Genomic DNA, 24,272 nt, shown 5'->3' with positions numbered 1-24,272 from the left:
ATAGTTGTATAGAAAAATTGCCTGTAACAATGTTGCATATTTGATTGAAGCAACATATATAACCTCATACTTTTTGGTGTGTGGTTTAGAAAAATGCAGTTTGAGTCTGGTTTTTGTTGTTGATACTTCTCACAAGTGTTTTTCATATGAGGTTTTTGAGATTGCTTAAAATAGTTTGGATTAGGATAAGTTTTCAAACTGAAAAACACAGAAGGGGGAAATTTTCTAGAAGTATGGGGGCAAATGAAGGAGATAGAAAACTGCCTCAAAATTTTAAGACATCAAAAGAAATATTTAATGCTGTTTGCAGAGCAATTAAATATAATTAACTGGGCAATAGATATGCTGATACCATTGGAGTTTTTATTTCAAATATGACCTTTGATTCTATAATGTGATCAAGCACTTAAATAGCCCCTGCTACAATACAGACATATTATATAAGGATCAAACTATATTTGGATACAGTTCAGTATACATGTATTTGGTTCAAACACACACTTATATATTTCATGCATTTTATTTTCCCTATTTCTTTATACTTGTATTTGTTTCTATATGTTTCTAAATCCCTCATTGATGTTTGTAATTGTATCATGTTTCTGAGAATGCATTCATAGTTTGTATTTTCAGTTAGTATTTTTCTGTCAATTAGTATCTTTTTCTTTTTACTCTTTTTTATCATTTAGTAATTGTATCATGTTTCTGTCAGTTAGTATTTTTTTTTTTACTCTTTTTTATTCTTTCTTTCCTTGTTTGTATGTGTAAGGGCTGACTTTAGTAATGATGTTTTCTATATGTTCTTCAAAACCCTCTATATGTTCTCATTTGGTTCGATGGGACGGTGTCGTAGTACACGAGTGAAAATTTCTACGAGACGGCGCCGTTTAAGAAATCTTTCAGTTGCTATTGGCACGGCAACTCCGCCACATAGTAGTTGCAGCCGTATCAATTTTCAATGCTTTTGAAACCTTCCCTTTCCCATCCCTAGGTCTCAAGTCGTAGTCGTTGAAGGGGAGGATCTAAATCCAATGGCGGCGCAAGGCCAGGGATCAATGGATCCTGTCCTAGTCGACGACATAATCAGACGGCTGACAGAGGTCCGATCGGCGAGGCCCGGGAAGCAGGTCCAGCTCTCAGAGACTGAGATCAAGCAACTCTGTGTTGCTTCCAGAGACATCTTCATTCGACAGCAAAATCTGCTCGAGCTCGAAGCCCCCATCAAGATTTGCGGTGAGCGTTACTTTCCTCCCCTATATTTATTTTTTATTTGGCGATTTTATGTGTAAGCGTCTAGATTTGATGGTGTCTATGAGATTATTCTATGCTCTGGTGTGTTGTATTTTTCAACAGTTGAGTGAATAATTGATCGTTAGTAATAATAATATTGTTCGAGTCTAGGATATGGAGAACACTCGAATATGTAGTGTATATTTTGGACTAGTCATTCCATTTTAGGACTCAAGAAATTTGAGTGCAAGCTTTTTAATGGCCTAAGCTTCCATGATTTTCTTGCTTCTGTTTCTAGTTCTTCAATAGGTGTATGCTCATGTATACCTCCAGTGTACCTGGGCTATGCCCATCTTTATCTTAATAAAGCTTTCTATTACCATAAAAAAAAAAAAAAAAAAAAAAAAAAAAAAAAAAAAAAAAAAAAAAAAAAAAAAATTGAGTGCAAGCTATGGCGAAGTAGTAGTTTGTGGTTTTTTATTTTTTTATTTTCTCTTCGCCAAACCACCAGGCTTTGAGTGGATAAATCTTATTAATGCTGCCAATATGATCCAAAGTAGCATGAATTTACTCTACCTGTTGTTTCCTCTCTACTCCATGCACTGTTTGATGGCTGATAAATGTGGGAATATAAGTGTTTTTTTTAAAGGAATAAGAAATGCTTTTTTAAAAGGAATTCCCGATGCGTGTTTCGTGTGTGTCCTCTCAAATACCCTTGTCAATTCACCAACATGCATGGCGAGAATAGTCCTAAGTTATGTTCTTTGTATGCAGTGGGGGTATCGACTTTCTTATAGATTATTATAGTTATTTCCATAAGTTGAAACTTTGATAGTCCCACACTGGAGGCTTTGATAATCCAAATTTTTAAGAACTGCATTGTAACTTGGAGGAAAGTGGACAAAATGTTGTTTTTGCTACATTTTGGGGGATAGGGGATGCAAGAGCCTGATTTTTGAGACCATAGTCTATTGAATTTGACTCCTTAGCCTTTGGATTGATGAGTTTATGATGGAACCATTGTAACCAGTGACATTGGTGGTTTTGAGTAAGCAATTTCTGAGATCCTTGTTATGTCTCAGCTAACAACATTGGAAAGATTGGGACAAGAGATATCCTGGTTTATAATTAATGAGTTTATGATTGTAATCAGTGACAGGTGGTTTTGGAGTAAGCACTTTCTGAGAGATATTTTTGTTATGTCTCAGTTAACAGCATTGGAAAAATTGGGGCAAGATGATCATAATCAAACTCATTTAGTTTTGATCGGATCAAGCAGCCTTGGATCTATGTGTGTCAAACAAACAATTTCCAGGAGGAATGAGGGTTAATTTGACCTGTCTGCTCATGCTCGGGGCATTCATAATTCTTCATATAAGTGTTGTAGTTATCCTAATTTTCTGGATTTCATTTGTCTGACCTCGACAGTTTTCCTTTCTATTTTCAGGTGACATACATGGGCAATACAGTGACTTATTAAGGTTGTTTGAATATGGGGGATTTCCTCCTCATGCCAATTATTTATTTTTAGGGGACTATGTGGATCGTGGAAAGCAGAGTTTAGAAACAATATGCCTTTTGCTTGCCTATAAGATTAAATATCCAGAGAACTTCTTTCTTCTAAGAGGAAATCATGAATGTGATTCTATTAACCGGATATATGGATTTTATGATGAATGTAAACGCCGATTCAATGTAAGGCTTTGGAAGGCCTTTACAGACAGTTTTAACTGCCTTCCTGTTGCAGCTCTTATAGATGAGAGAATATTATGTATGCATGGTGGTCTTTCCCCTGATCTTAACAACTTAGATCAAATTAGAAATTTAACTCGTCCGACTGCTGTTCCAGACGCTGGATTGCTATGTGATTTGCTCTGGTCAGATCCCAGTAGAGATGTTAAAGGATGGGGAATGAATGACAGAGGAGTCTCATACACCTTTGGCCCTGATAAGGTGGCAGAATTCTTAGAGAAGCAGGATTTGGACCTCGTCTGTCGTGCCCATCAGGTCATCACTTGCTCTTTCTTTCTTTTCTATAAGTAGTTTACCTCTTGTACTTGTCAAAAAATAATTTACCTCTCTTGTTCTGATCACTAATGCGACTCATTATGGATTCTTAAATAATTACTTTGGTATAGGTTGTGGAGGATGGGTATGAATTCTTTGCCGACAGGAAACTTGTTACAATATTTTCAGCCCCCAATTACTGTGGTGAATTTGATAATGCTGGTGCAATGATGAGTGTCGATGAAAACTTGATGTGCTCCTTCCAGATTCTTAAGCCAGCAGAGAAAAAAGCCAAGTTAATGATATCAAACAAAATTTGATGGTTGCTATATCATTGCTCTCTTGTCTTAATCAAGGTCAGCTGGTTTTGTGCTTCTTTATCTTCTTTTGGGACTAATTTTGGTCTTGGTGGTTGCTGCATACACACCCATAGGCACATGAGCGTGTGCATGTGAAGCTTTCTTTGTTGCTCTAGCATTTAGGGCTCGTTCGGACACTTAGAGCTGGGAAATGAGATGAGATGAGAAATCTGCGAATAGTAGTAAAATGGTTTGTGAATAGTAGTGAAATGATTTGAGTTATGATGTTTTATTGGGTTTGGGGAAATGAGAGATAAAAAGCTGAATAAAAATATTATAAAATTAAAATATTGTTAGAATATAATTTTTTAATATTATTTTGTTTTTGGATTTGAAAATGTTCAATTGTTTGTTGTGTTTTGTTTGAAAGTTCGGGAAAATTGTAATGATTAGCTGAAAAGGTTGAAAATTTGAAATTGAAAAGTGTTTATGTTTAAGTAATGTTTGGGAAGGAAATGAGATGAGATGGAATCACATGAAACCTATTCCCAAACAGCCCCTTAGAATATCTCAGAATTTTGTGAATAGAAGTGAAATTGTTTGAGTTAAGATACTTTATTAGGTTTTGAGAAATGAGAGATAAAAAGTTAAATAAAAATATTATAAAATTCAAAATTGTTCGAATATAATTTTGTAATATTATTTTTATTTTGAACTTGAAAAAGTAGTTTTGTTTGGAAGTTTGACAAAGTTGTATTGGGTTTTGTATTTGGATAATAATTAGGTAATGATTAGATGAAAATGTTGAAAATTTTAAATTGAAAAATGTTTTGTGTTTGAGTGATATTTGGGAAGGAAATTATGAGAAATTTTGAGAATATATGAGAATGTTGAGTGTCCAACTGAGGCCTAAAGTTCGAATTCTATTGACTTGCAAACCTAAGACAAACTTGACTGCTTACCTGTCACGAGCTGAAGTTCCTACTCTTGAATCCGTAAGCCTGGGCTTATTTGAATGCATAACCTTTCATGAGTTGAAGTTCCCATGTAGCCTAATGTTGACTTATCAACATTGTGTACTATGGTAACATCAAATATTGCATAGGTCTCTTGTATATGTCCTGTGTGCTCGGGCTTTTGCCTATTCTTATTCTCGATAAAATTTTGTTAACTGATAAAAAAAAAAAACAAATAGTTTGATCATTGGAAGAGTCTTAAAAAGGATCTCTTATATGTTAATGGGCATTCTAAATACAGGACTTATTTCTTATTGCTTGGCATCTCTTGACCTGTACTAACATGAAGTTTTAATATTCAATCATCATGTCACGTATACTCAATTATTGCTATATCCATTCTCCTTTGTTAGATTATTTGTTTTTTCTCCTGCAGATATTTTCCCTTTTTGCCTGGGGCATTGCTGAAATGAAGATTGCCGGCTTCATAACTTTCCTCTTAAGTTGAGGAGATGCAAGTGCTATGATTTATACTAATGATGAATCTTTTGAGTCTGAGAGGAGGAAATCAGGTCTTAGGAAGAGGCAGAAAAGTATTATATGCACGTTTAGCTTTCTGTAGCAATTCATCTGTGACACGATGTGTACATATATATTGGGTTAGGCAATTAACGGTTGTGCTTTCCATTGTGGGCAACAGAAATGACCTTATTTATTCCCGAATTCTTCCGTAACTATGGTTATTAACTTTTTGTTCTTTGAAATGTTTGAGAGCTGTTTATCTCTTTTTATCTGAAGGAATTTAGGCTGATTTTGATGCTGAGAGGTAGTAAGTACGTGATTGGATGGTGTTTGTTATTGTTCTTCATATTTAGTTGAGGTGGTAGTAGAGTGAGCAGCAGCTGATGGAGGCGGCCACAGCTGATTAGGATAAATTGTAATCGATTGCTTTGGAGCCTTCTAAAAAGAAGGTTAATTTATTGTATAATGTATAGTATGTATGCCGTTGGTATGATAGTGGCGTGTTGCTGGGTAAGTCGTATACATGACTATTATAACCTTGCCAATTTTAAAAAAATAATAAAATAAATCAAAATTGTTTAACCGTTGTTCACTTTTTCCTCACATGCTTCATATATTATAATTTTGTAAAATAAATGTGGTGTAGCACAAAACGATTATGACAGAATATTGATAGTTTTTCAATATCTGAATAATTAAATGGAAATAATTAATATATTTAATCAAAAAGGGGGAAATCTGCATTGGTTTTCAAATTGTGTGCTTGTGTAATTTTTCGACAACTAGAAGACGGTGTTTTTACTTAGAAAACCCTCCCTGCAAGGATAATGTTAATCAAATGATGCAGGCAAAACATCCTATTTTACTCAAATGTTTGCAATAAGGTCATCTTTATAATTTTAAGATTCATGAAAATTGTATTGTTGTTTTAAAATTCTCCAAAAAGGCATATTTGTAATTTGATAAATGATATTTGCAGTTGTAGAATGTACAAGTGTTGCATAATCTTTTTGAAAAAAGTGAGTAAATACATGACCTACACGAAATTTTTTTTTATTTTTTTAATAATAGACTTGATTTTTTAAAAAATGATTGTATGGTGCTTAACAGCTGTATATAACATTACTTTTATAATTTAATTCTTATGTGATGAATTAAGGTTGTAATTAATATGTGTATCTGCATGAAGAAATACAAAAAGTAATAAGGGGTATATAAGGTTTCAGTTCCTAATTGTGTAATAATTTTGTCGTGTCAAGTCGATTGGAAAATCTTGTGTAGGCTTTTAGGGTTAATTTTAACTTGACTCATTTAAATAAATCACATTACTCAATCTTAACTTGCTAAATTTCGTGTCAAGTTTATAAATTATACATAAAATATTTAAAAATTTGTCAATTCTAAATATTTATTATTGGATTCTCAGATCTTAATTTTAAAATTGTCAAACATTAATTTTTACATTTGCACACCACCGTCTGTATATATTTCTGTATTCTTGAAAAATGTAATAACAGGAAGGAAGAAAGAGATGGGCTCCTTGATAATAAAGGCGCCCAGTTATTGCCCCCCCTTTCATTTTAAATTTTCCTTCCCAACGGCCCAACCTATTTTCTCACCAGTGTAGGGTTTCCAAATCCGAGAATGTTGAAAGCGATCTAGCTTTCCCTTGAATTATCAACAAAATAAAATGTCTAGATTCCATTGCGTAGTTTAATTTTCTGTAAAGCCCGATTTGATCGTGCCCGTAATCGTTTCATCGGTAAAGTCTGCACAAAGGGAAAGAGAGGAAGAAAGAACAAAAAGCGACGATGAATTTATCGGATCCATCAATGGCGTTACTGGCATCGAGCGGAGGAGATACCGTGAAGCTCTTCGATGTGTCGGTCAAGGCCGGCGATCCCTGCACTTTGAGCTACACTCCCTCTCCTGGTTGCCTTGTCAATTCACTCAAGTGGAACCACACCAGTTACTCTCCCCCCAACCTCTCGTTCATAAAATTTTTAATTTATTTTTTCTTGTTTTTGGGTTTATAGGCTAGCTGCCCTTGAATTCCCTTATATTGATCATTTCGAGACCTAATTTAATAGTGTGTTATATAACTATTTGCAACTTCGGAGCAACTGAGCGATTTTTCAGTTAATCCAACTGGGTTTGTGATTGTTGCAGATTTGGTTGTGGCCAGTGCGGGAGATGATAAGAAGATTTCCTTGTGGCGTAAGAATGGGCAGAGCATGGGGACTATTCCCGTTGCTGGAACTGACAGTGGAGACAACATCGAGGTAATTCGGTTGTTCAGTGAAGTAGGCCCTTACATTTACAGTGCTGTAGATATTCGGAGTTATTTTAGGTTTTAAGAATTTCGGAGCTCTTTTAGTTTAGGAGTTGCGGGCTGTTCTTTTAGATTTATTTTTAGGGTTTATAGCGCCTATATCATGTGCTTATGTACTTATAAAAAAAAAAATCATGTGCTTATGTGAATGGATACGTGTGTGCAGATTATCATATCTCTAAATAAATTGCGGTGTCCTTGAAGTAATTTATAATGGCTGTCCATCACAGGCTAAAATCCATGGAGTGAGATAGAGAACTAAGTTCTAACACCCAGCCTAAAAGTTGATGGATATTTTTTCAAGGAAAAGGCTATATACCGTATATTCTCATCTCATTGTGTTGATATGGCCCTATTCATCAACCCTTAGATCAACTCTTATTTTTTTAAAATAATAGATTTGGGGGTTGATGCATGGTGCAGGGTGCTACGTCAAACTAGTGGGATGTGAGTGGGATGCGGGTGTATTATGCTATTTTTTTTTTTTCGATACCAAACTCTGCATTGGTATTATGGAGGACCCAAGGTTCACTTTAGCAGTATGGTCTTCTCAAGTAGTGATTAAGAATGTTTATGTCTCTTATATTTTTATACAAGGTCCATAACCTGAATAGGACCTGAGCCCAGCTTCTATACATTTAATTAAGGAAATGAAATAGAGGATTTTACCAAAACTCCACCAACCCCGTATTCTGTTACGAAAGATGTAAGCTACATTATGCTTGAGAGGTGGGGCCTCCACCTGTCAAAGATCATGTTGTTTCTAGCTTTCTAGGGCATAAATGGAGAGCCGTTGTCCATATATGACTGTTGTGTATACTTTCTTACATCGTGGATCGAATCTTCGAAGGGCTACAGGACAGTATGAGTTATGAATTGAATAGCAGAACACCTGATGGAGGGCATATAAGTTGCCAAATTCTTGCATCACCAAAAAATGATCTGGTCATTCTGATGTGTCTGTGTGGTGTTTTTTTTTTTTTGGGGGGGGGGGGGGGGGGGTTGTTTGCTTTTGTATTTTCTTGTTGCTAGTGAAACCCTTAAATTATAGATTTTGTGACAATACGAGGATCATTGTAGTGATTAGTCCATGGTTGTCTTCATTTGGGACTTAATTCCGTACTAGTTGTGTAGCTGCAGTCTATCTTTTAAATTTCTATTTTTATTTTACAGGAGTCTATAATGGCTATCAGCTTCAGCAATAAGGTATCCCGGTACATATGTTCTGGTGGAAGCGGTCAAGTTGTAAGAATATGGGATTTGCAGAGGAAGAGATGTATTAAATGGTTGAGAGGCCATACCAATACAATAACAGGTGCAATGTACAACTGCAAGGATGAACACTTGGCTTCCATCAGTCTTAGCGGGGATCTCATACTTCACAACCTTGCATCTGGTGCCAGGGCTACTGAACTCAAGGACCCCAATCAACAGGTTATTCAGTTTGTTGTATCTTGGTGCTTTTGTTCAGGTGTTTATGGTATTGAGTTTGGGTTTTCAAGCTGATTGTCTATCTTTGGGATTGTAAGATTAGGTATTGAGAGTGCTCGATTATTCCCGAATTAGCCGACACCTTCTAGTGACTGCTGGTGATGATGGGACCGTACATTTATGGGATACAACAGGTCGCAACCCAAAGGTTTGCAGTGTGTTCTCTCATAATATGAATTGTTAGTAATGTTTAAAACCATATTGTTATTAGTGTTGTATGAGTTGTATGCCTCTTTGACTCATAAAAATGTTGTATACTTTGAAAATTTCATATGCAATGGGTCATAGATAGGCTGCTTTGATTCTGGGAATAAATTGTGTTTTATGCTCAAAAGTATGTGCTACAAGTGTGTTTGCATTGCCAGTTCTGTGCATTTTTCAGATGAATGGAAATAATGATTTGCTACTACACAAAGTTACATTCCGTCATTCTTCATTATGCCTATTGCTTTTCTTCCAGCAGAGTAGCGATCTTCTCCATACACAATACTAGTGGAATTTTGGACCAGTATTCTTGGACTGATTTTCTCATTTACCAACTGGAGCCTTATAAAATCTAGGCATGTTAATTAAGTTGTAAATTGGTATTACCAACCTCTTGTGTTATCCAGATTTAAAAAACATGACTTTTTTGTTCATTCCATTTGTTTTTTGATATTCTTTTTAGGTTTGCCACTGATGGTTTAAGGGGAACAAAACTTTTGTAGGTTTCTTGGTTGAAGCAGCACTCAGCGCCAACTGCTGGCATTAGCTTCTCACCATCCAATGACAAGGTCTTATTTTTATGGCCCTGTTATGTTTTAAATAGTAAGAATGCAGTTTTATTGTACGCTCCGAAATCATGAATATTCATTAGCAGTCAGGATATCTTAAATGTATAGCTAAGCATTTTCTCTTCCAAATCTTTTCCTCGTGACAGATAATTGCTAGTGTTGGTCTGGATAAAAAATTATACACTTATGACTCAGGGTCTAGAAGACCCTCATCTTGCATTTCTTATGAGGCACCTTTCTCGTCGTTGGCATTTAGAGATGATGGTTGGACTCTTGCAGCTGGAACAAGTAGTGGTCGGGTGGTATTCTATGATGTTCGTGGAAAGCCACAACCTTTCGTCGTTCTTCATGCTTACAGTAGTTCAGAGGTAGATTTTGGACCCTGATCTATTTACCTTCACCATCTGTCTGGTTGCTCATAAATTGTCCTTTTCTTGCAGTCTTTCCCATGTAAGCATGTTTGTTGCTATATGCTCAGAAGTTGATTTTCTGTTTGATGTAGCTTTTTTCCAGCATTAACTTAGTGTACGATTTTTTTCCCTAACTTTGAGCTTAAAGAAGTTGTCTTTAGAGGGTTGCTATTTTTGTCTTTTGATAATATGTTCATTAATTTAATTTTTTGAAAGTTATCAATGGCCGAAATAGACATCCAGGTTGCTGTTTTCTATTTTAAATCCAATTGAACCAATACCACAGTCCCTAATATTGGTGGTGCTTCATAAACGTGCAATAATCTTCTCTTGTTTTTGCAAGTTTATGAGGTCTTTTTTTTAGGCCTTTTCAAATACAGATGATTCCAAACTCTACTGCTGTAAATCTGCCCAACCATTTGCATGGGATGATTTGTTTATGGGCCAGTTATTGGGAAAATCTCACCCCAGATACTGAATTGAATAAGGGGCTTCTAATGCTTTAATTTTGAGGCTTAAATTAGGTAAAACTCTGAGAGTTTATGATAGGAATACTGTCTTTATGACAATTGGGTCATATCCGCTTGGCTGTTGGCCATTAAAGAGTTTTGGCTCTAAAAACCAAGAAAGAAAGGTATTTTTGTTTTTACTTATCATTTAAAGTATTTGTCAGGCTGTTACAAGTTTATGCTGGCAGAGGTCAAAACCTGTTATTGTCAATGAAAGTAATTGCACCGCTGAGACTGCTCTTGTTGGAGATGCTGTTGAAGATTCGATACTTATGCCTGATCCACTTCCTTCTGTGACTTCATCAAATGTTCTTCTTTCTACATCAGTATCCAGTTCTCGGAATTCTGGTCGATTTGGTACTTCCGTTGAAGCATCTTCACTGACTGCAGCTGGCTCGGGGTTTGCATCAAGCACGCTCAATATTGCAGAGGAAACACCGCAAAGAAGCCATTTGTGGCCAGGGGGATCTTTGGCTAGATTACATGCTCCTCGCTCTAGTTTTAACTTCAAGGATGAAATGGAGGTGTTTTCCCCTCTGGTGGATGTTCAGCCAATTACACCCTCACTTGACAAGCTGTGGGAAGACCGTGAAGGAACCAAGAAGGATCATCTTCTTCTTGATAAGAAGCCTTCATCTCTGTTGTTTCCTCAATCCAGTAGGAGATTCCCTATTGCAGAAGATAGTGGTGGCGATCATCCAATATTCGATTGGAAACCCAGCTTGACTTCCAAACAGGTCTGGTACTCCCTTATGGTCTTAGTTCTATGGATGACCGTGCACTACGTGAAATATTGAGCTTATGAATTTCAATATAGAGCTTGAAGTATCCTGACCTAGATGCTCATATCTTAATTTTATGCCGTTTTAGTCATCAGTGATTATCATTATGAACTAATGGGAAATAAACAATATTTTTTTGAGTTGGAAAATACTTTATAGTTATAATTGATGAGATAGCTGCAAAAGTTTACTTGTTCAGGTGTCTCTCAATTTGCATTGGCCTAAAAGCCATTCGAATGGAAGTTGTAAGGTTTGGTGTTGTAGAGTATAATCTGCATCTTGATTAAACCTTCTTGTTAACTGTCTTGTTTCTTCTCTATTCTTTTGAGAGACCAGTTGAAATTCCTGCGAGTATGAGTAATCTCATTCCATTATTATTGAACCACGCAACTGCAAATTGATACCTAAATATATAGACTGAGTATGGAGTGTGGTTGCACCTGTGCAGTATGCTGGTTTTTTTATGTTTTCCCAGGATTTTACTTATATTGTTTTGCCGAGTATGAGTAATCTCATTCCATTATTATTGAACCACGCAACTGCAAATTGATACCTAAATATATAGACTGAGTATGGAGTGTGGTTGCACCTGTGCAGTATGCTGGTTTTTTTATGTTTTCCCAGGATTTTACTTATATTGTTTTGCTTAGTTTGACTGCCCAGCAAAGGTCTGGGTAAAACCTCTATGCCTTTCGGTAAATTGAATATTGTTAATGGTGATTATGTTTTATCACTTTATATAGGATGACAACCAATCTTCCTTCACACTGTTGGGTTCAACACCTACCCCATCTTCAAAAAACGAAGACTCTTCTATCACTCCTCCTGAAGCTTGGGGTGGTGAGAGACCGTCTGAAAAATATGCTCACATGCGTCAGCCAATCACTTTGCCATCTCGGTTTGGGATGCTGGGTTCTGGTGGTCAGTCATCAGGGTCAATGTTTAGTGGATTACAAGACCTTTCCTCGTCAACAAGTCAGATGAGTATTAGCTCCTTCACAAATTCGAACTTAACTCATGTGAACTTGCGCACCAAAGATGTTTCTTCAAATCAGGAGATCTCATTGGGATTTCCAGATAACCTATCATCTAGTTCTGTGTCTCTGTCTCTTGCTACAAAAGGCATTTCTGGACAGGTCAACCTTGATTCACCATCTTTGGCCCTGCCTCGAAGATTTTCTACATATGCAGAGAGAATTAGCACTGCATCTTCCTTCAGTGATGGGACATCCCTTTCAGTGGGTTCACCAAAAATGAAGAAAACGGGAGCTGAAACCAGGGAAGAACTTTTGAATAGCTTGTTGGCAAAATCTGATACAGTGGTTGCTACAGAGGCAGGAATTCTTCCATCAATGAATGTATGAATGCCGCATGCATTTGATAAATTTTTGTGTTCTTGAATGTGAATGGCCAGGTGCTTGCCTTTATAGAAGATTGCAAGCATTGGCTGATCATCTTTATGCTTTATTGTCTTGGATACCTGCAACATTGTGCTTTGGGTAAAGCAGAAGTGTCCTCTGGGTCTTAGTTGATATGTGTAGTTTTAATTATGTACTGTGTCATTCAAGATGCAAAATGGTGTTGGAATACATGATGAAAAACATCACATCGATTCGGGCGAGTTTTGTTCTGCTTTTTTTTTTTTTTTTTTTTTTTTTTTTTTTTTTATCGTGGCCGTTAATAGAGTTGCATTTTATGTTTACAGGGAGGAATCTCACAACCCCAAAAGGCCCCACAACCAGATGCACAGCAGGGATCTTCCTTTACTCTCCAGCTTTTTCAACGCACTCTTGAAGAAACTCTCGATTCCTTTCAGAAATCCATACATGAAGATATGAGGAACCTTCATATAGAAATTCTTAGACAATTCCATATGCAAGAGGTAAAACTGGCATCAGTTTCAGCATTTCCATTGCTTGCGTACTTTCACCGAATTGACTTCTGGAATTATTGAGCAGATGGAAATGTCGAGTGTTATGAGCTCAATTATGGAAAACCAAGCTGAATTAATGAAAGAAGTCAAGTCACTCCGGAAAGAGAACCAACAGCTCCGGCAATTGCTGTGAGCATGGGGAAAAGATTGTGTTATTATTGTGGTTTTTGTCTACCCTTGATGTTTATTTTTTGGGAGAATTTAGGGCCTACATGTTGCTTCCATCCATAATTCACACTTTAGCGGTGGCCTCTTAATTGATTTGCGCTAGGATTGCATTTCTCAGCAATAGCAGTGGAGTGGAGCCTGACATCGACATAGAAAAGTGAAGTTTAGAGAGAGAAAATCAATGGAAGAAAGGTACTCATGTGGGAGGCGAAGATCTTTCGAGCATGTACGTACAGAGGTGAATAGTTCAGCTTAGGACTGGAAGCTTTGAATTGGGTGGCTTTTATGACCAAAAAAAAAAAAAAAAGTGTTCATATTGGTATCTAAGCGGTTTGTAACAAGGTTTTTATTCTGTTTTTGGTGGAGGATATGAAGCTCTGAAATTTATGTATAATCAGTTCTACTTTGGTTCTGTCAAACGTGATAGTTGAGTTCAGTCAAAATGTTAGTACCATTGATCCTCGCGATTAAATCATTAGATTGGGAATGGTGTTCGGACAAAACTGAAAATAGACTGTGTTGGCAGTTGTGGGTTAGGAGTCCAGGAAGGAAATAAAGAATTATATAAAAATAAATTTATAAATTAACATGAATAAATGTAAAATTATTTTTATTTTAAACTAAAGTAAACGAATTATATAAAGTTTTATTGTCATATATTTACTAAGATTTGGGTAGAGGTGTCAAATCGTGTTAACGGGTTGTGTTTGTGTTGTGTCAAATCGTGTTAACGGGTTATATAGGTCAATTCTAACCCGACCCGTTAAGTTTATCGTGTCAAAATTTCAAATCCTAACACGACCCATTAACATAACGGGTCGTGTTGTATCAACTCGTTTTGACCTATTAATAAATATTACGAAATATGTTTTTTTTTTTAAGTAAACAAATAAATTAAGAAAATATTACGAAATAGGTTAATACGACACAATACAACTTATTTTAAATTATTTATATAAATGGGTTGAATAGACCTGAAATTAACCTTTTTAACCTGATTAAATTTAGCATAATTTTATATAAATGTTAAAATTACAATATTTATAAAAATTATAAAACTAATTATAAGTCTAAAACTACAATCCAAATAATAAAAATATCGAAATTGAAATTCTAACAATTTTATTTTTAGATATAAGGGTATAATTGTAACTTTAACTTTCTTAACGTGTCATAACGGATTATAACGAGTCAAAACGGGTTAATCCGTTATTAACCCGTTAAACAATCGTGTCTTAACGGGTCAATTCGTTTGACCCGAACCCATTAAGACTAAACCCTAACTCGTTATTATCGTGTCGTATTTGTGTTGGATTAACGGGTCGTGTGACATATTGCCACCCCTAGATTTGGGTCTGCTTGTGAAAGGGTGATTTCAGGAAGAGAAATTCGTATGGCTTGTCCTTTTTTTGCTTTTTAAAGACAATCTCGTCCTCTCCCATTATTACACGTCTGCAGAATATGACACTGCGTGCACTAGAACAGTAGAACGACCTAACGTTTCTTAACTTGAACAATTGAAAAGCGACGATATTTACAGGACCAAGGAAACATGAAGCTTTGCACAAACAATTATTTCGAATTTGAGTTGATATACGTAATTACATATTTCAGGAAATTGCGTTAAATATTTGCTGACTCATCAGGAAATTACCACAATCTGATGTCCTCTTTGATAAATCGAGCTAGCAATTTGTATACAACATTATTCAAGTGGGTCCACCTTAAACCGTAGACCTCCGAGGGTATCTGATGGTATACCGTCTCCGCCACAGCTGATACATCACCGTATGGAATGAATCGAACGGCTGTGGTAACTCATTCCACACAAAGTGCTTACTCGCCTCCACGCCTAACTTCCTCATTTGCTCGTGCCGATCTCCGTACGTGCGAACCAAAACATGCTTCAGTTCCTTGACCACTCCCAGGGGTACAAACACCGCGATCTCCTGCCACCTCAGCACATCCATGAACGGCAGGTCCTTAATCGGATGGTCGGTAATCACTGCCGGCACGCACCCGAATCGCAATGCCTCTCCTATTCCCGAAACATCTGCTCCGTATTCGAACAAACAAAATTTACTCGTCGCTAGTCTCTCCTTATAAGTAAGCAGATCTGACGGCTGGGATTCGATCAGAAAGTCGGGATCGTTGACCAACTCCTTAACCAAAATCGACTCTTTTATACCGCCGTGCCTGAAATAACACAGAAAACTGGCGGTTTTGTTCGCCGGAGCGTACGGGGCCTGAGAACTAGCAAGTGGAGGAAGGGATATGTCCTTGTGAGGGATAAAGTTACCATCGGGTGTAGGGAAGCACGAGATCTGGACCGCGTTTTTCTTCAACTCGACGAGATTTCGGTCCGATTCATATCCCAAACCGGCACAAGAGAGGTAAAAATGGTCGGCACCAAGCGTACGGTTCCAGTACGGTATCGTTTCCTTGAAGCGTCTAATGACGCGGGCGATGGAGCGTGTGGAGAGATTGGAGGAGAAAGGGACGAAGAAGAGGTGAGCCTCTTCGGCGTCATGGGTGACAAATGGGCTGTTTTGAAGAGACGCGTAGAAGAGTGATTCAGCTGAGGAGTTGAAAGTGAAGGCCTCGTCTGGGGTGTAGATGAAGATTTTGAAAGCTTCGAGCATATTCTGGTAATGGGGGATGATTGTGGTTGGTGAGAGGTAAGGGGAGGTTAACTGAGACAGGAGTTTGGAGTGGACATTTGTGTAGGTGAAGAAAGAGAGGCATAAGAGGAGAGAGAAGGAGGCGGTGGACATTTCGGACAACAAGCAAACAAACCCTCGTACTGGATTGACTAGATCAGAAAGAGCTTTGAGCTTAGGTCGAGGACGAACATAACACAGGACCGGAAGCAAGGTCTCAAACACAACACAATTGACTTCTTAGCGTCGGCGCCGCGAAACTTGTCCGCTTAGGGAGTTGGTTTGACGATGGTCCCACACGCTCGTAAAACCGGATTCGGACATCCCTATATTTTGAGGTTTTGTTTCTCTTGTCAGCTCTATCTAGCAAAATTTATATATAAATACCAATTATAAAAAAATACCAATTATTTTTATAAGCCATTTTGTATATTATCTACTTATTAAGATTTTATATATTACAAAAGTTTAAATTAAACTATATTGCATATTAAATCTTACCATATAGATGTTCAAATGTGCATTCTTCACGTTAACCGTTTGGTTATACAGATGAGATGAAAATGTTTTAAATAGTAATGAATAAAATATTATTATAATATTAATTTTGTATTGAAATTTGAAAAAGTTAGATTATTTATTATATTTTGTATGGAAATTTGAAAAAATTGTAATGATGAGTTGAGATGAGATGAGATTTTTAGTTTTGGTTAAACAAACAAGGAAAGTCATTATGTGTAAATCTTTCACTCGAGTTAATATAAAAATATTAATCTTTTGACTTTTTTTTAATCGTAGCAAACTAAGAGTTAATCATGAAGAGTCACACAATAATTTACCATGATGAGTAATGTTATATACAATTATAAAGTGTATAAGTGCCATACAGTCATTTAAAAAAATAGCAAGGTCTATTATTATTATTATTCATGTAGATTACGGATTTATTCACATTTTTTAAAATAATTACGAGATACTTGCGTACTCATGATTGTAATTATAATTTCTCGATTAATAGAATTTGAAATGTATTTTTATTGCATAGGCTTGATGAAAAACATTTTTTCCATTATTTCTTATATTTGGATGTGATATTATTCGAATAATAAATAAATTTGTAATTAATTTGAGGTAGTATAACAATACTCATTGTCTCTTTGGGTCTAATGGTTGTGTCAAAACCTTTTTATTAGCTGAACGTTTTTGGAATCTATTACATGATGAATGGTTTGTTGGTGCGCGCGACTTGTAAGTTGTAACAGAACCGGGTATGCGTGCCTATTCTGTTATAGCAATTTCCTGCTGCTATAAGTTTTGGAACGGCTGCAAAAAATCAACTCGTTGGGTTATCTTTGGGCTATGGACTTAGCGGTTATTGGTCCAATCCAAATTATCCAATAAGTGTAGAGTCCTGTCAAGATCGACCAGTCTTATGGAAAAGTATCGGCCAGCAGTCATACCCTCGTTCGGTTGATGTGGTCCGTCTCCAATCGATCAAAGCCTCGTTTGATTATATAGATTAAAAGATATGAATTAAAAATTAAATAAAATATTATTATAATATAATTTTTATTTTAAATTTTAAAAAAATTAAATTATTTTTATATTTTATTTAAAATTTTAAAAAAATTATAATGATTAGATAAAATAAATTAAAATATTTTATAAAAGCTAACCAAGCTTTATGCGTATTACGTCCTCTAGTTTATTGTGGCCTTGTTGTCTCTAATAGCTTTGGATGGTCAATTAACCTCAATGAAGATAGATCTCTATTGAAGTGTGGATACTAAAATTTTGAAATGGTTGGACAAAAATTTTGAAGTGATTTTTGTGATTAAGGTGGCACAAGCCAAGTCTACAATATGTCCTAACTCTTGCTTTTCATGTCTCGAAATTATTTACCCCCAATCATTTATCTAATTCTTCGTTTTAAAAGCAATCAAAACAAAGAAGAACGTTTAATAAATTTTTAAAAAGTTTATTTTCTTCATAAATTTTTTATTTTATTAATCTTTCTTAATTATTATTATTATTTTTCATTTTAAAAAAATTATTATTACTTATATAATATCTAATAATTATTATACAATTAAAATATAGCAAATAATAATTATACAATTAAAATACAGCAAATATTTAAGGAGAGGATAACGAGAGTTACTAAGAATTTTGTACTCTAAAAACTTTATTCTGTATTAAAAAAAAAAAAAATCGGATATTCGTACGGCGTACCGGTCAGCCTCTGGTCCGCGGCGTTCCTTCCAAACCACGAAAAGCAACGTTTAGGGCTCGAGCCTCGTGTCTGATCTCATAAACCTCATATTCTAAATCCAATTTTTCAAGACGCATTGACTTCATAGGCAACAGATCTTACTTTCGCTCTCTCTACAATGGACGAGTCCTACACAAGCCTCCCCACCAGTCATCTGCTTGGCTCGGTTCCTGTAAGTTCCGTTCCGTTTCTATTTAACTTTTCTAATATTTCAGTCATAGACTGCCCCTATAAGCGGGTAATTCTTTGTTGTTTCAATTTTCCTCTTCCTGTCTTCAATTTATAGACAATTGATCTAGTTCATGTACAGAGAGAGATCAACCATGAAGTTAATGAAATGGTTCTACGATACAAATGAAGAGTTTAGACTTTTCTGTCAAGTAGCCTGAACATTTGGATGAAGAATTTTTATATAGACATTTCATAATTTCTCCCATTTGTTTGTCGCAATTTATGCATTCACCCCTTGCCCAACTGTTCAAATTATTATCCTATGACTATATTTGGCGATTCGTTAATTAATGACAAAGTTATTAGCCAAAGTTACCAAATCTGTAGTTTTGCTGTAAATTATTATCTATATCAATTATATATAGATACTTTTATTGAGATGGATGCCACCAAGGCAGGGCCCTATGGGCTGCTGCGACTGTTATCATCGTAAAAGTTCTATTTTTTGGTGCGTAGGCTGCGATCAACGAAGAAAAGAATGCTTCAAACTATGAGGGTATGGGGTTATATGCAATTGTTTTCTTATCAACATTTTCCATTGAATCTTAGTCATTCTCTTTTCCTACTTTTAAAAACTTATTTCTAAACTCGCTTGCAGTCCCTGGAGCAAATATGCAAATATTCCCTCCCAATAACGGAGGAGAAAGAGGGAAGGGTTATCAAACTCTTGGAAGTCCACCTGGTATGGTTATTAATTTTCAGTGATTTATCGGGCAGCTGCATATATATGATTGTGAGGTTTTTTTGGACATGTTGGATCTTCCTTCCGTCTTATCTACCTAATGAATGCATTGTACTTATAAGACCAAGTTGATTCTCAATTCCAAATGCCCAGTCATTTTGTAATGCACCATTGACCTAGTTGTCATGTATGGAACTGCAACCATTTCCAAATTCCAATGTTCCTACAACATTTGCTTCATGTTTAATGATCTCTCAGTCTTCCTATCCTTGCAGAAGGATTTGAGCAACAACCGGAAAATGGCTGGAAAGGGGTGTTTAGTATCTCATCATACACACAATATTTCAATGTCGATACAGACATTGTCTTAAACAGACTGATGAGTTCTTTGTATCCCATTGGCGGAGACTTTTTTAGCAAGATTGATGCTAACCCTGACCTGTGAGTTCTGCATCTTTTTTTCTTTCGTTACTCCATTGAAAAGTTGAAAGTAACAAACTTTCAGAAATTTTTATTTTTATTTTTTAAAGTAATGAACAGTTGTTATCTGTGTGAAAATTGTCTGAATAGAATTTCCTCTGATATTGCAACATTTGCTGCAGGGTTGTGAACTATTATGACCAAGAGTTCATTTGAAAACGTGGTTTCATACAAATACATACTGAATACTTGTTTGGGCAATATGAAATCACAAACTGGATCTAAATATAGTCAGGATAAATGGTTGGACTGAAGCTTTTTAAGAACTAAGAAATTCCACTAGAAATAACAAGATTGGGGTAAAACAGACCAAAAAACTTGGGTTAACAAAGTTACCAAGTCAATGAGAATGCTTCTTTGTTTTGAAAAGATTTGCTGTGGCCTGACTTTTCTTTTCTTTTCTTTCATTTTTTTTTTTTTTAAATTTTCGGTAAATAGGAATTTTGTTGATGATAGAAAGTAGGCATAGCCCAAAAGAGCAACACCATGCATCATTGTTTAGGGATACAAGAAAGTCATAAATATTCATATTGTTTTTCTTTTTTATAAGCGATAAGATATTTCATTGATATGAAGATAGGCATAGCCCAATATTCATATTGTTAAAATCTGTTACAGTCAACCAATGGAATTAAGTATTAAAGAAAAATATTTTAAGCTCGTCCATTGACTGCTCGCGATCTTCATAATATTTGGTTTTTAATTTCTCTCCCTCCAAAGGCACCACCATAGATGAATCGAGACCATCTTGCAAATTGTTGTGATTTGTGAGTTATCATGAAGGCTCTCCAATTTGCTAGAAACTAAACCAGCCTTCTTGGCATCACTCAAGCTAACTCGACCCTAGCAAAGCTATCTTTCCATAGAGTCATGGCAACTTCACAATAAAGTAAATAGATGGTGACAGATTCCCTAATCTTTTTGCTCATACAAGACCAATCCATAACAATATTTCGGCGTGTTTTGAGATAGTCTAACGTTAGGAAGTAGGGTGGTCTGTCCTTTCATCTGTCTTTTTCTTCCCTCCCCACCTCCCTCCCACGTTCCTTTCTTTTGTGAGTGACTTCACACGCCAATACTTGAAGAACCATATCCATCTATTTAGGGAGAAATGAACCAAGATTTAATACTCAAATATATCATTATATATATTTCAATTTCTTTTACATAGTAAGGGTTGCAGTGATTGCTTGAAAGGTAGATTGCTTGATGTGGAACAAGTTATTTTCTCAATAGTGGTGTCTCATGAGCGGTGTTGGTTGAAGATTGCTGCACTTTGAGCTTTCACCATGCGTCTCATGACCCTTTCTTCTATTGTTGGTCTGTTATATGCAAATTTAATCACACCTGCAATGCCGCTTTTTCATTTTTCATTTTAATCTATGCATGAATCTAAATTCTCACAATGGAATTCTACGAGTTCTTTTAGTTTATTTTTTCATAATAAAATAATTTTCTGGATATTTGATTGTTCAAGTTATATGGATTTTAAGATTTTAAGGTTTGCTTTCTGATTTTGACAAAGTTACAGTCATGTGCATGTAATTCTGTGACTTCTTTCAATGAGTGATATAATTATCCTTAGAGAAGTTAAACCACAACATTTTTTTTTGATAAATTAAACCACGACTTTCTAGCTTATAAAGATGGGCTATCTACTGAACATCCGAATCTTTTGAAAATATGATTGTAATTTATAATTCTTTTTGGTGTTCTGATGGTTAGATGACAAATATGGTACTGATCTCACGTGAGAGCACCTTGTATTTGAGCCTTTTTTTTAATTTTTTATTCTCTTGATGTGGTAGATATGGGCTTATCTGGATATCCACTACATTGGTATTTGTGCTTGCTGCTTTTGGAAATTGTGCCACCTACCTCATGGAGAAACACAGTGACAGCACTACTTCATGGAACTTTGATGTGAGCTACGTAAATTTGGCAGCAGGTTCAGTCTATGGCTATGCAATTGTGGTGCCAGTGGCATTTTACTTCTTGCTCCAGTATCTAGGTTCAAATGCCAGCCTTGTTCGATTTTGGTGCTTGTGGGGATATTCTCTCTCTGTCTTTGTTCTGGCCTCGGTAAGTTGACAGTCTTCTTTGCTTCGCTATTGGTTTTCCCCCTCCCCCTTTTCCTTTCTTTTATAGATCAATTAGAGGCTAGATGCCTTTGGTTGACACATGTTCCCTCTGGAATATTTTTTCTGCATTGAACCGGAATGACTTCTGTTAAGCTAAATTTAACTGCCTTCTTCAGGGTGATTGGTGGACAGTGGACACCTAGAAGTCACCCTGAAAAGATTGATGATCATCTAGGGGAATCTAATACTCATGCTTTGGAATATTTTCCAGTTTCTGTTGCTCATCCCGGTCGAGTTTCTTCGGTGGATCATTATAATTCTTGCTGGTACTGCCTCAGCATGCTTTGTAGCCCTGAATCTCAGGTCGTATACAGCTGGAAGTGATCTTTCGTTGATGGTGGTTGCTGCATTTTTCTTGCAATTGGCTTTGGCAATCTTCATCAAGGTCTGGTTCTTCCCATAAGCTCATGCATTGGGGCCTGTGCGGTGACCAGATCTGAAAACAGTGTTTCCTTTGGTCGAGATGGGGATTCGCCGGAAGGAGAGTTTACTGTGTGTTGGGATTACTCTTACTCACTTGGTTGCATTTGTAATTTAGTAAAGAGTCTCGACTCTTGAGCCAAAGAAAGGGAGAGAGAATTATGAGGAGTTTAGTACCTTTGATGAGTGGGAGTGTTTTTTGGCACCGGTTTCAGAAACACCAACACTACCGAGAGGAGAGAACGATACCATTGAAATTTACCACGTTTTGACCTTGTATAGATATACTCCTTATTTTTAGTACCCTCGAGCAGCAAGCATTCAAGGCAAATATAATTATCAACAAAGCTTGTGCTCGAAGCTGAGCACTCCCAATGGCTGATTCATCCTATCTTTTAAAATATATTATTAAAATTTATTTTTTCTATATTACATATTGATTTTTATAATATATCATATATCAACTTATCTATTTTTTTCATATTATTTAAATATTATCATTTTTAATATTTTTTATTCATTTCTGATATTATCTCTAACTATTAATGATATCTTCATATTTTTTGATATTTACAATATCTCTCTATGTACAATATCATATAATTATATTCTATTTTAAATTAATCTAAATTTATAAGCTAAACTAAAATATATATTAATTTAAAAAATAAAAAAATATAGTAAAAATATTCTTAAAATATATTATGAGAATGTCCGTTAAAAAAGAGGCCTTCCCAGAAAGTTCTATCAATGAACAAAATACTGTCTATTACCCCCCCCGCCCCCCAAAAAAAAAGGGAAAAAAAAATATGTCCCACCGGAGGATCTGGCTTGCCTCCAGTTTCAAAGTAACAAAACATCTCCTGTTAAGTGTTAAGACTTGAACGGCTAGCATTGTATGTTGGTAAGTAAAATTTAACCATGTTGAAAAAGTACTTATAATTTTAATAAAAATAAATTTAAAGAGACCATTGTTATGTTATTTATATATTTGTATATAAATATTATATTAAAAATATATATAAATATATTTGATACTAGTTACTATGTTTAAGTTATAAATAGATGGTTTTTATTATTATTAGCGTTTAATGATTAAATAAATAATTTTATTTTTATATTTTGGTTAAAACAATTATAGTTAATGCAATGTATTGGGAGTAAAGTTTAAGTTATTGCAAGTGCAAGCCTGGAGGACAAAATTTCTTTAATTTTTAATATTTATATTTTTGTAAGTGCAGCACGGAAGACATTAATATATATTTTTTTACTATTTATAATAAATAATATATTTATACATCAATACATAAATAATATAGCAAAAACAAGAATCTTTAAAATTAATTTGTAGTAATATTTTGATAAAAATTAACAAATAAAAAATAAATAAAACATGCGGCTCTCCAACATAGCACTAGCACCCTCTTTTTCGTTTAGGAAAACACTAAGGCCACTGCTGGTGGCTCCCGCTGGCCCAATTTTTTTTTTAATTTTTTCTTTTCCTTAATGATTAAGAAATCTTTTTTAATATTATTATAATTTTTTATATTTTTTTAAAATGTTTAAAACTATTAAAAAATGATTTAAAAAAAAAAAACAAAAAAACAAATTTTTTTTTTTGCCTAACGGTGGCTCCCAGCGGGAGCCACCAACGGTGCCTGTAGCACCATCCTTTCATTTAAAAGATGCAACAATAGCTCTTGAATCTTATAATAGGAGATGTCCTATTACTTTGCAACTGGAGGTAAGCCAAATCCCCCACCGGAAAAGTGCCAAGTGTAAACCATTCTATTAACAACATAGCATTCAGAAGGCACGATTCTTAACGATAAGTCATAAAAAAGGCTCAAACAAACCAATTGTCAGACAAAATGGTAATACTACTTTAACCAAAATGAGGAGGAAAAGAAAATTAATTAAAAGCATTTACATCGATATGCAGGATTCTCTACATATAGAGGGATCACAGTAGCA

The 24,272-nt window shown here is 35.4% G+C and overlaps 4 protein-coding genes across 5 annotated transcripts; 3 read left to right on the top strand and 1 right to left on the bottom strand.

The window, feature by feature from the left end:
* Nucleotides 1-856: 856 nt before the first annotated feature.
* LOC122291525 (serine/threonine-protein phosphatase PP1-like) lies at nt 857-5,256 on the top strand. The gene is made up of 4 exons (XM_043099290.1): nt 857-1,233; nt 2,678-3,237; nt 3,369-3,593; nt 4,929-5,256. The coding sequence occupies exons 1-3, from the start codon at nt 1,032-1,034 to the stop codon at nt 3,555-3,557; spliced, it is 951 nt and encodes a 316-aa protein (XP_042955224.1). The 5' UTR covers nt 857-1,031; the 3' UTR covers nt 3,558-3,593; nt 4,929-5,256.
* Nucleotides 5,257-6,547: 1,291 nt separating this feature from the next.
* Nucleotides 6,548-13,831, top strand: LOC122291517 (protein NEDD1). 2 transcript variants are annotated; one of them, XM_043099277.1, is made up of 10 exons: nt 6,548-6,982; nt 7,184-7,296; nt 8,520-8,780; nt 8,881-8,985; nt 9,545-9,610; nt 9,757-9,978; nt 10,694-11,266; nt 12,055-12,645; nt 13,017-13,193; nt 13,270-13,831. In XM_043099277.1, the coding sequence occupies exons 1-10, from the start codon at nt 6,826-6,828 to the stop codon at nt 13,375-13,377; spliced, it is 2,373 nt and encodes a 790-aa protein (XP_042955211.1). In that variant the 5' UTR covers nt 6,548-6,825; the 3' UTR covers nt 13,378-13,831. The 2 variants fall into 2 exon arrangements, with proteins under 2 accessions (XP_042955211.1, XP_042955201.1); XM_043099267.1 differs by having other exon boundaries at nt 6,551-6,982; nt 12,055-12,669.
* A 1,140-nt stretch (nt 13,832-14,971) lies between these two features.
* LOC122291509 (probable glycosyltransferase At5g11130) lies at nt 14,972-16,418 on the bottom strand. Its single transcript, XM_043099256.1, has one exon. It carries the CDS (start codon nt 16,184-16,186, stop codon nt 15,137-15,139), a length of 1,050 nt encoding a protein of 349 aa, XP_042955190.1. The 5' UTR covers nt 16,187-16,418; the 3' UTR covers nt 14,972-15,136.
* Nucleotides 16,419-18,280: 1,862 nt separating this feature from the next.
* On the top strand, nt 18,281-22,673 carry LOC122291505 (protein YIPF1 homolog). The gene is made up of 6 exons (XM_043099241.1): nt 18,281-18,516; nt 19,032-19,071; nt 19,174-19,257; nt 19,533-19,698; nt 21,546-21,819; nt 22,090-22,673. The coding sequence occupies exons 1-6, from the start codon at nt 18,463-18,465 to the stop codon at nt 22,279-22,281; spliced, it is 810 nt and encodes a 269-aa protein (XP_042955175.1). The 5' UTR covers nt 18,281-18,462; the 3' UTR covers nt 22,282-22,673.
* The last annotated feature ends 1,599 nt before the right edge of the window (nt 22,674-24,272 follow it).

The sequence above is a fragment of the Carya illinoinensis genome, chromosome 1, assembly GCF_018687715.1.
Source record: "Carya illinoinensis cultivar Pawnee chromosome 1, C.illinoinensisPawnee_v1, whole genome shotgun sequence".
Classification (NCBI taxonomy): Eukaryota; Viridiplantae; Streptophyta; class Magnoliopsida; order Fagales; family Juglandaceae; genus Carya; species Carya illinoinensis.
Note: the sequence above shows the minus strand (reverse complement) of the source record. Positions and strands in the feature narration are given on the sequence as shown.

What these genes read in the sequence shown, in the direction of transcription:
- LOC122291525 (XM_043099290.1), top strand. Translation starts at nt 1,032, where the DNA reads ATGGCGGCGCAAGGCCAGGGATCAATGGATCCTGTCCTAGTCGACGAC. An exon ending in AGCCCCCATCAAGATTTGCG is followed by an intron (nt 1,234 to 2,677) that starts GTGAGCGTTACT and finishes TTCTATTTTCAG; the next exon opens with GTGACATACATGGGCAATAC. An exon ending in TCGTCTGTCGTGCCCATCAG is followed by an intron (nt 3,238 to 3,368) that starts GTCATCACTTGC and finishes ACTTTGGTATAG; the next exon opens with GTTGTGGAGGATGGGTATGA.
- LOC122291517 (XM_043099267.1), top strand. Translation starts at nt 6,826, where the DNA reads ATGAATTTATCGGATCCATCAATGGCGTTACTGGCATCGAGCGGAGGA. An exon ending in TCTCACCATCCAATGACAAG is followed by an intron (nt 9,611 to 9,756) that starts GTCTTATTTTTA and finishes TCCTCGTGACAG; the next exon opens with ATAATTGCTAGTGTTGGTCT. An exon ending in ATGCTTACAGTAGTTCAGAG is followed by an intron (nt 9,979 to 10,693) that starts GTAGATTTTGGA and finishes AGTATTTGTCAG; the next exon opens with GCTGTTACAAGTTTATGCTG.
- LOC122291509 (XM_043099256.1), bottom strand. Translation starts at nt 16,186, where the DNA reads ATGTCCACCGCCTCCTTCTCTCTCCTCTTATGCCTCTCTTTCTTCACC.
- LOC122291505 (XM_043099241.1), top strand. Translation starts at nt 18,463, where the DNA reads ATGGACGAGTCCTACACAAGCCTCCCCACCAGTCATCTGCTTGGCTCG. An exon ending in AACTCTTGGAAGTCCACCTG is followed by an intron (nt 19,258 to 19,532) that starts GTATGGTTATTA and finishes CTATCCTTGCAG; the next exon opens with AAGGATTTGAGCAACAACCG. An exon ending in ATTGATGCTAACCCTGACCT is followed by an intron (nt 19,699 to 21,545) that starts GTGAGTTCTGCA and finishes TTGATGTGGTAG; the next exon opens with ATATGGGCTTATCTGGATAT.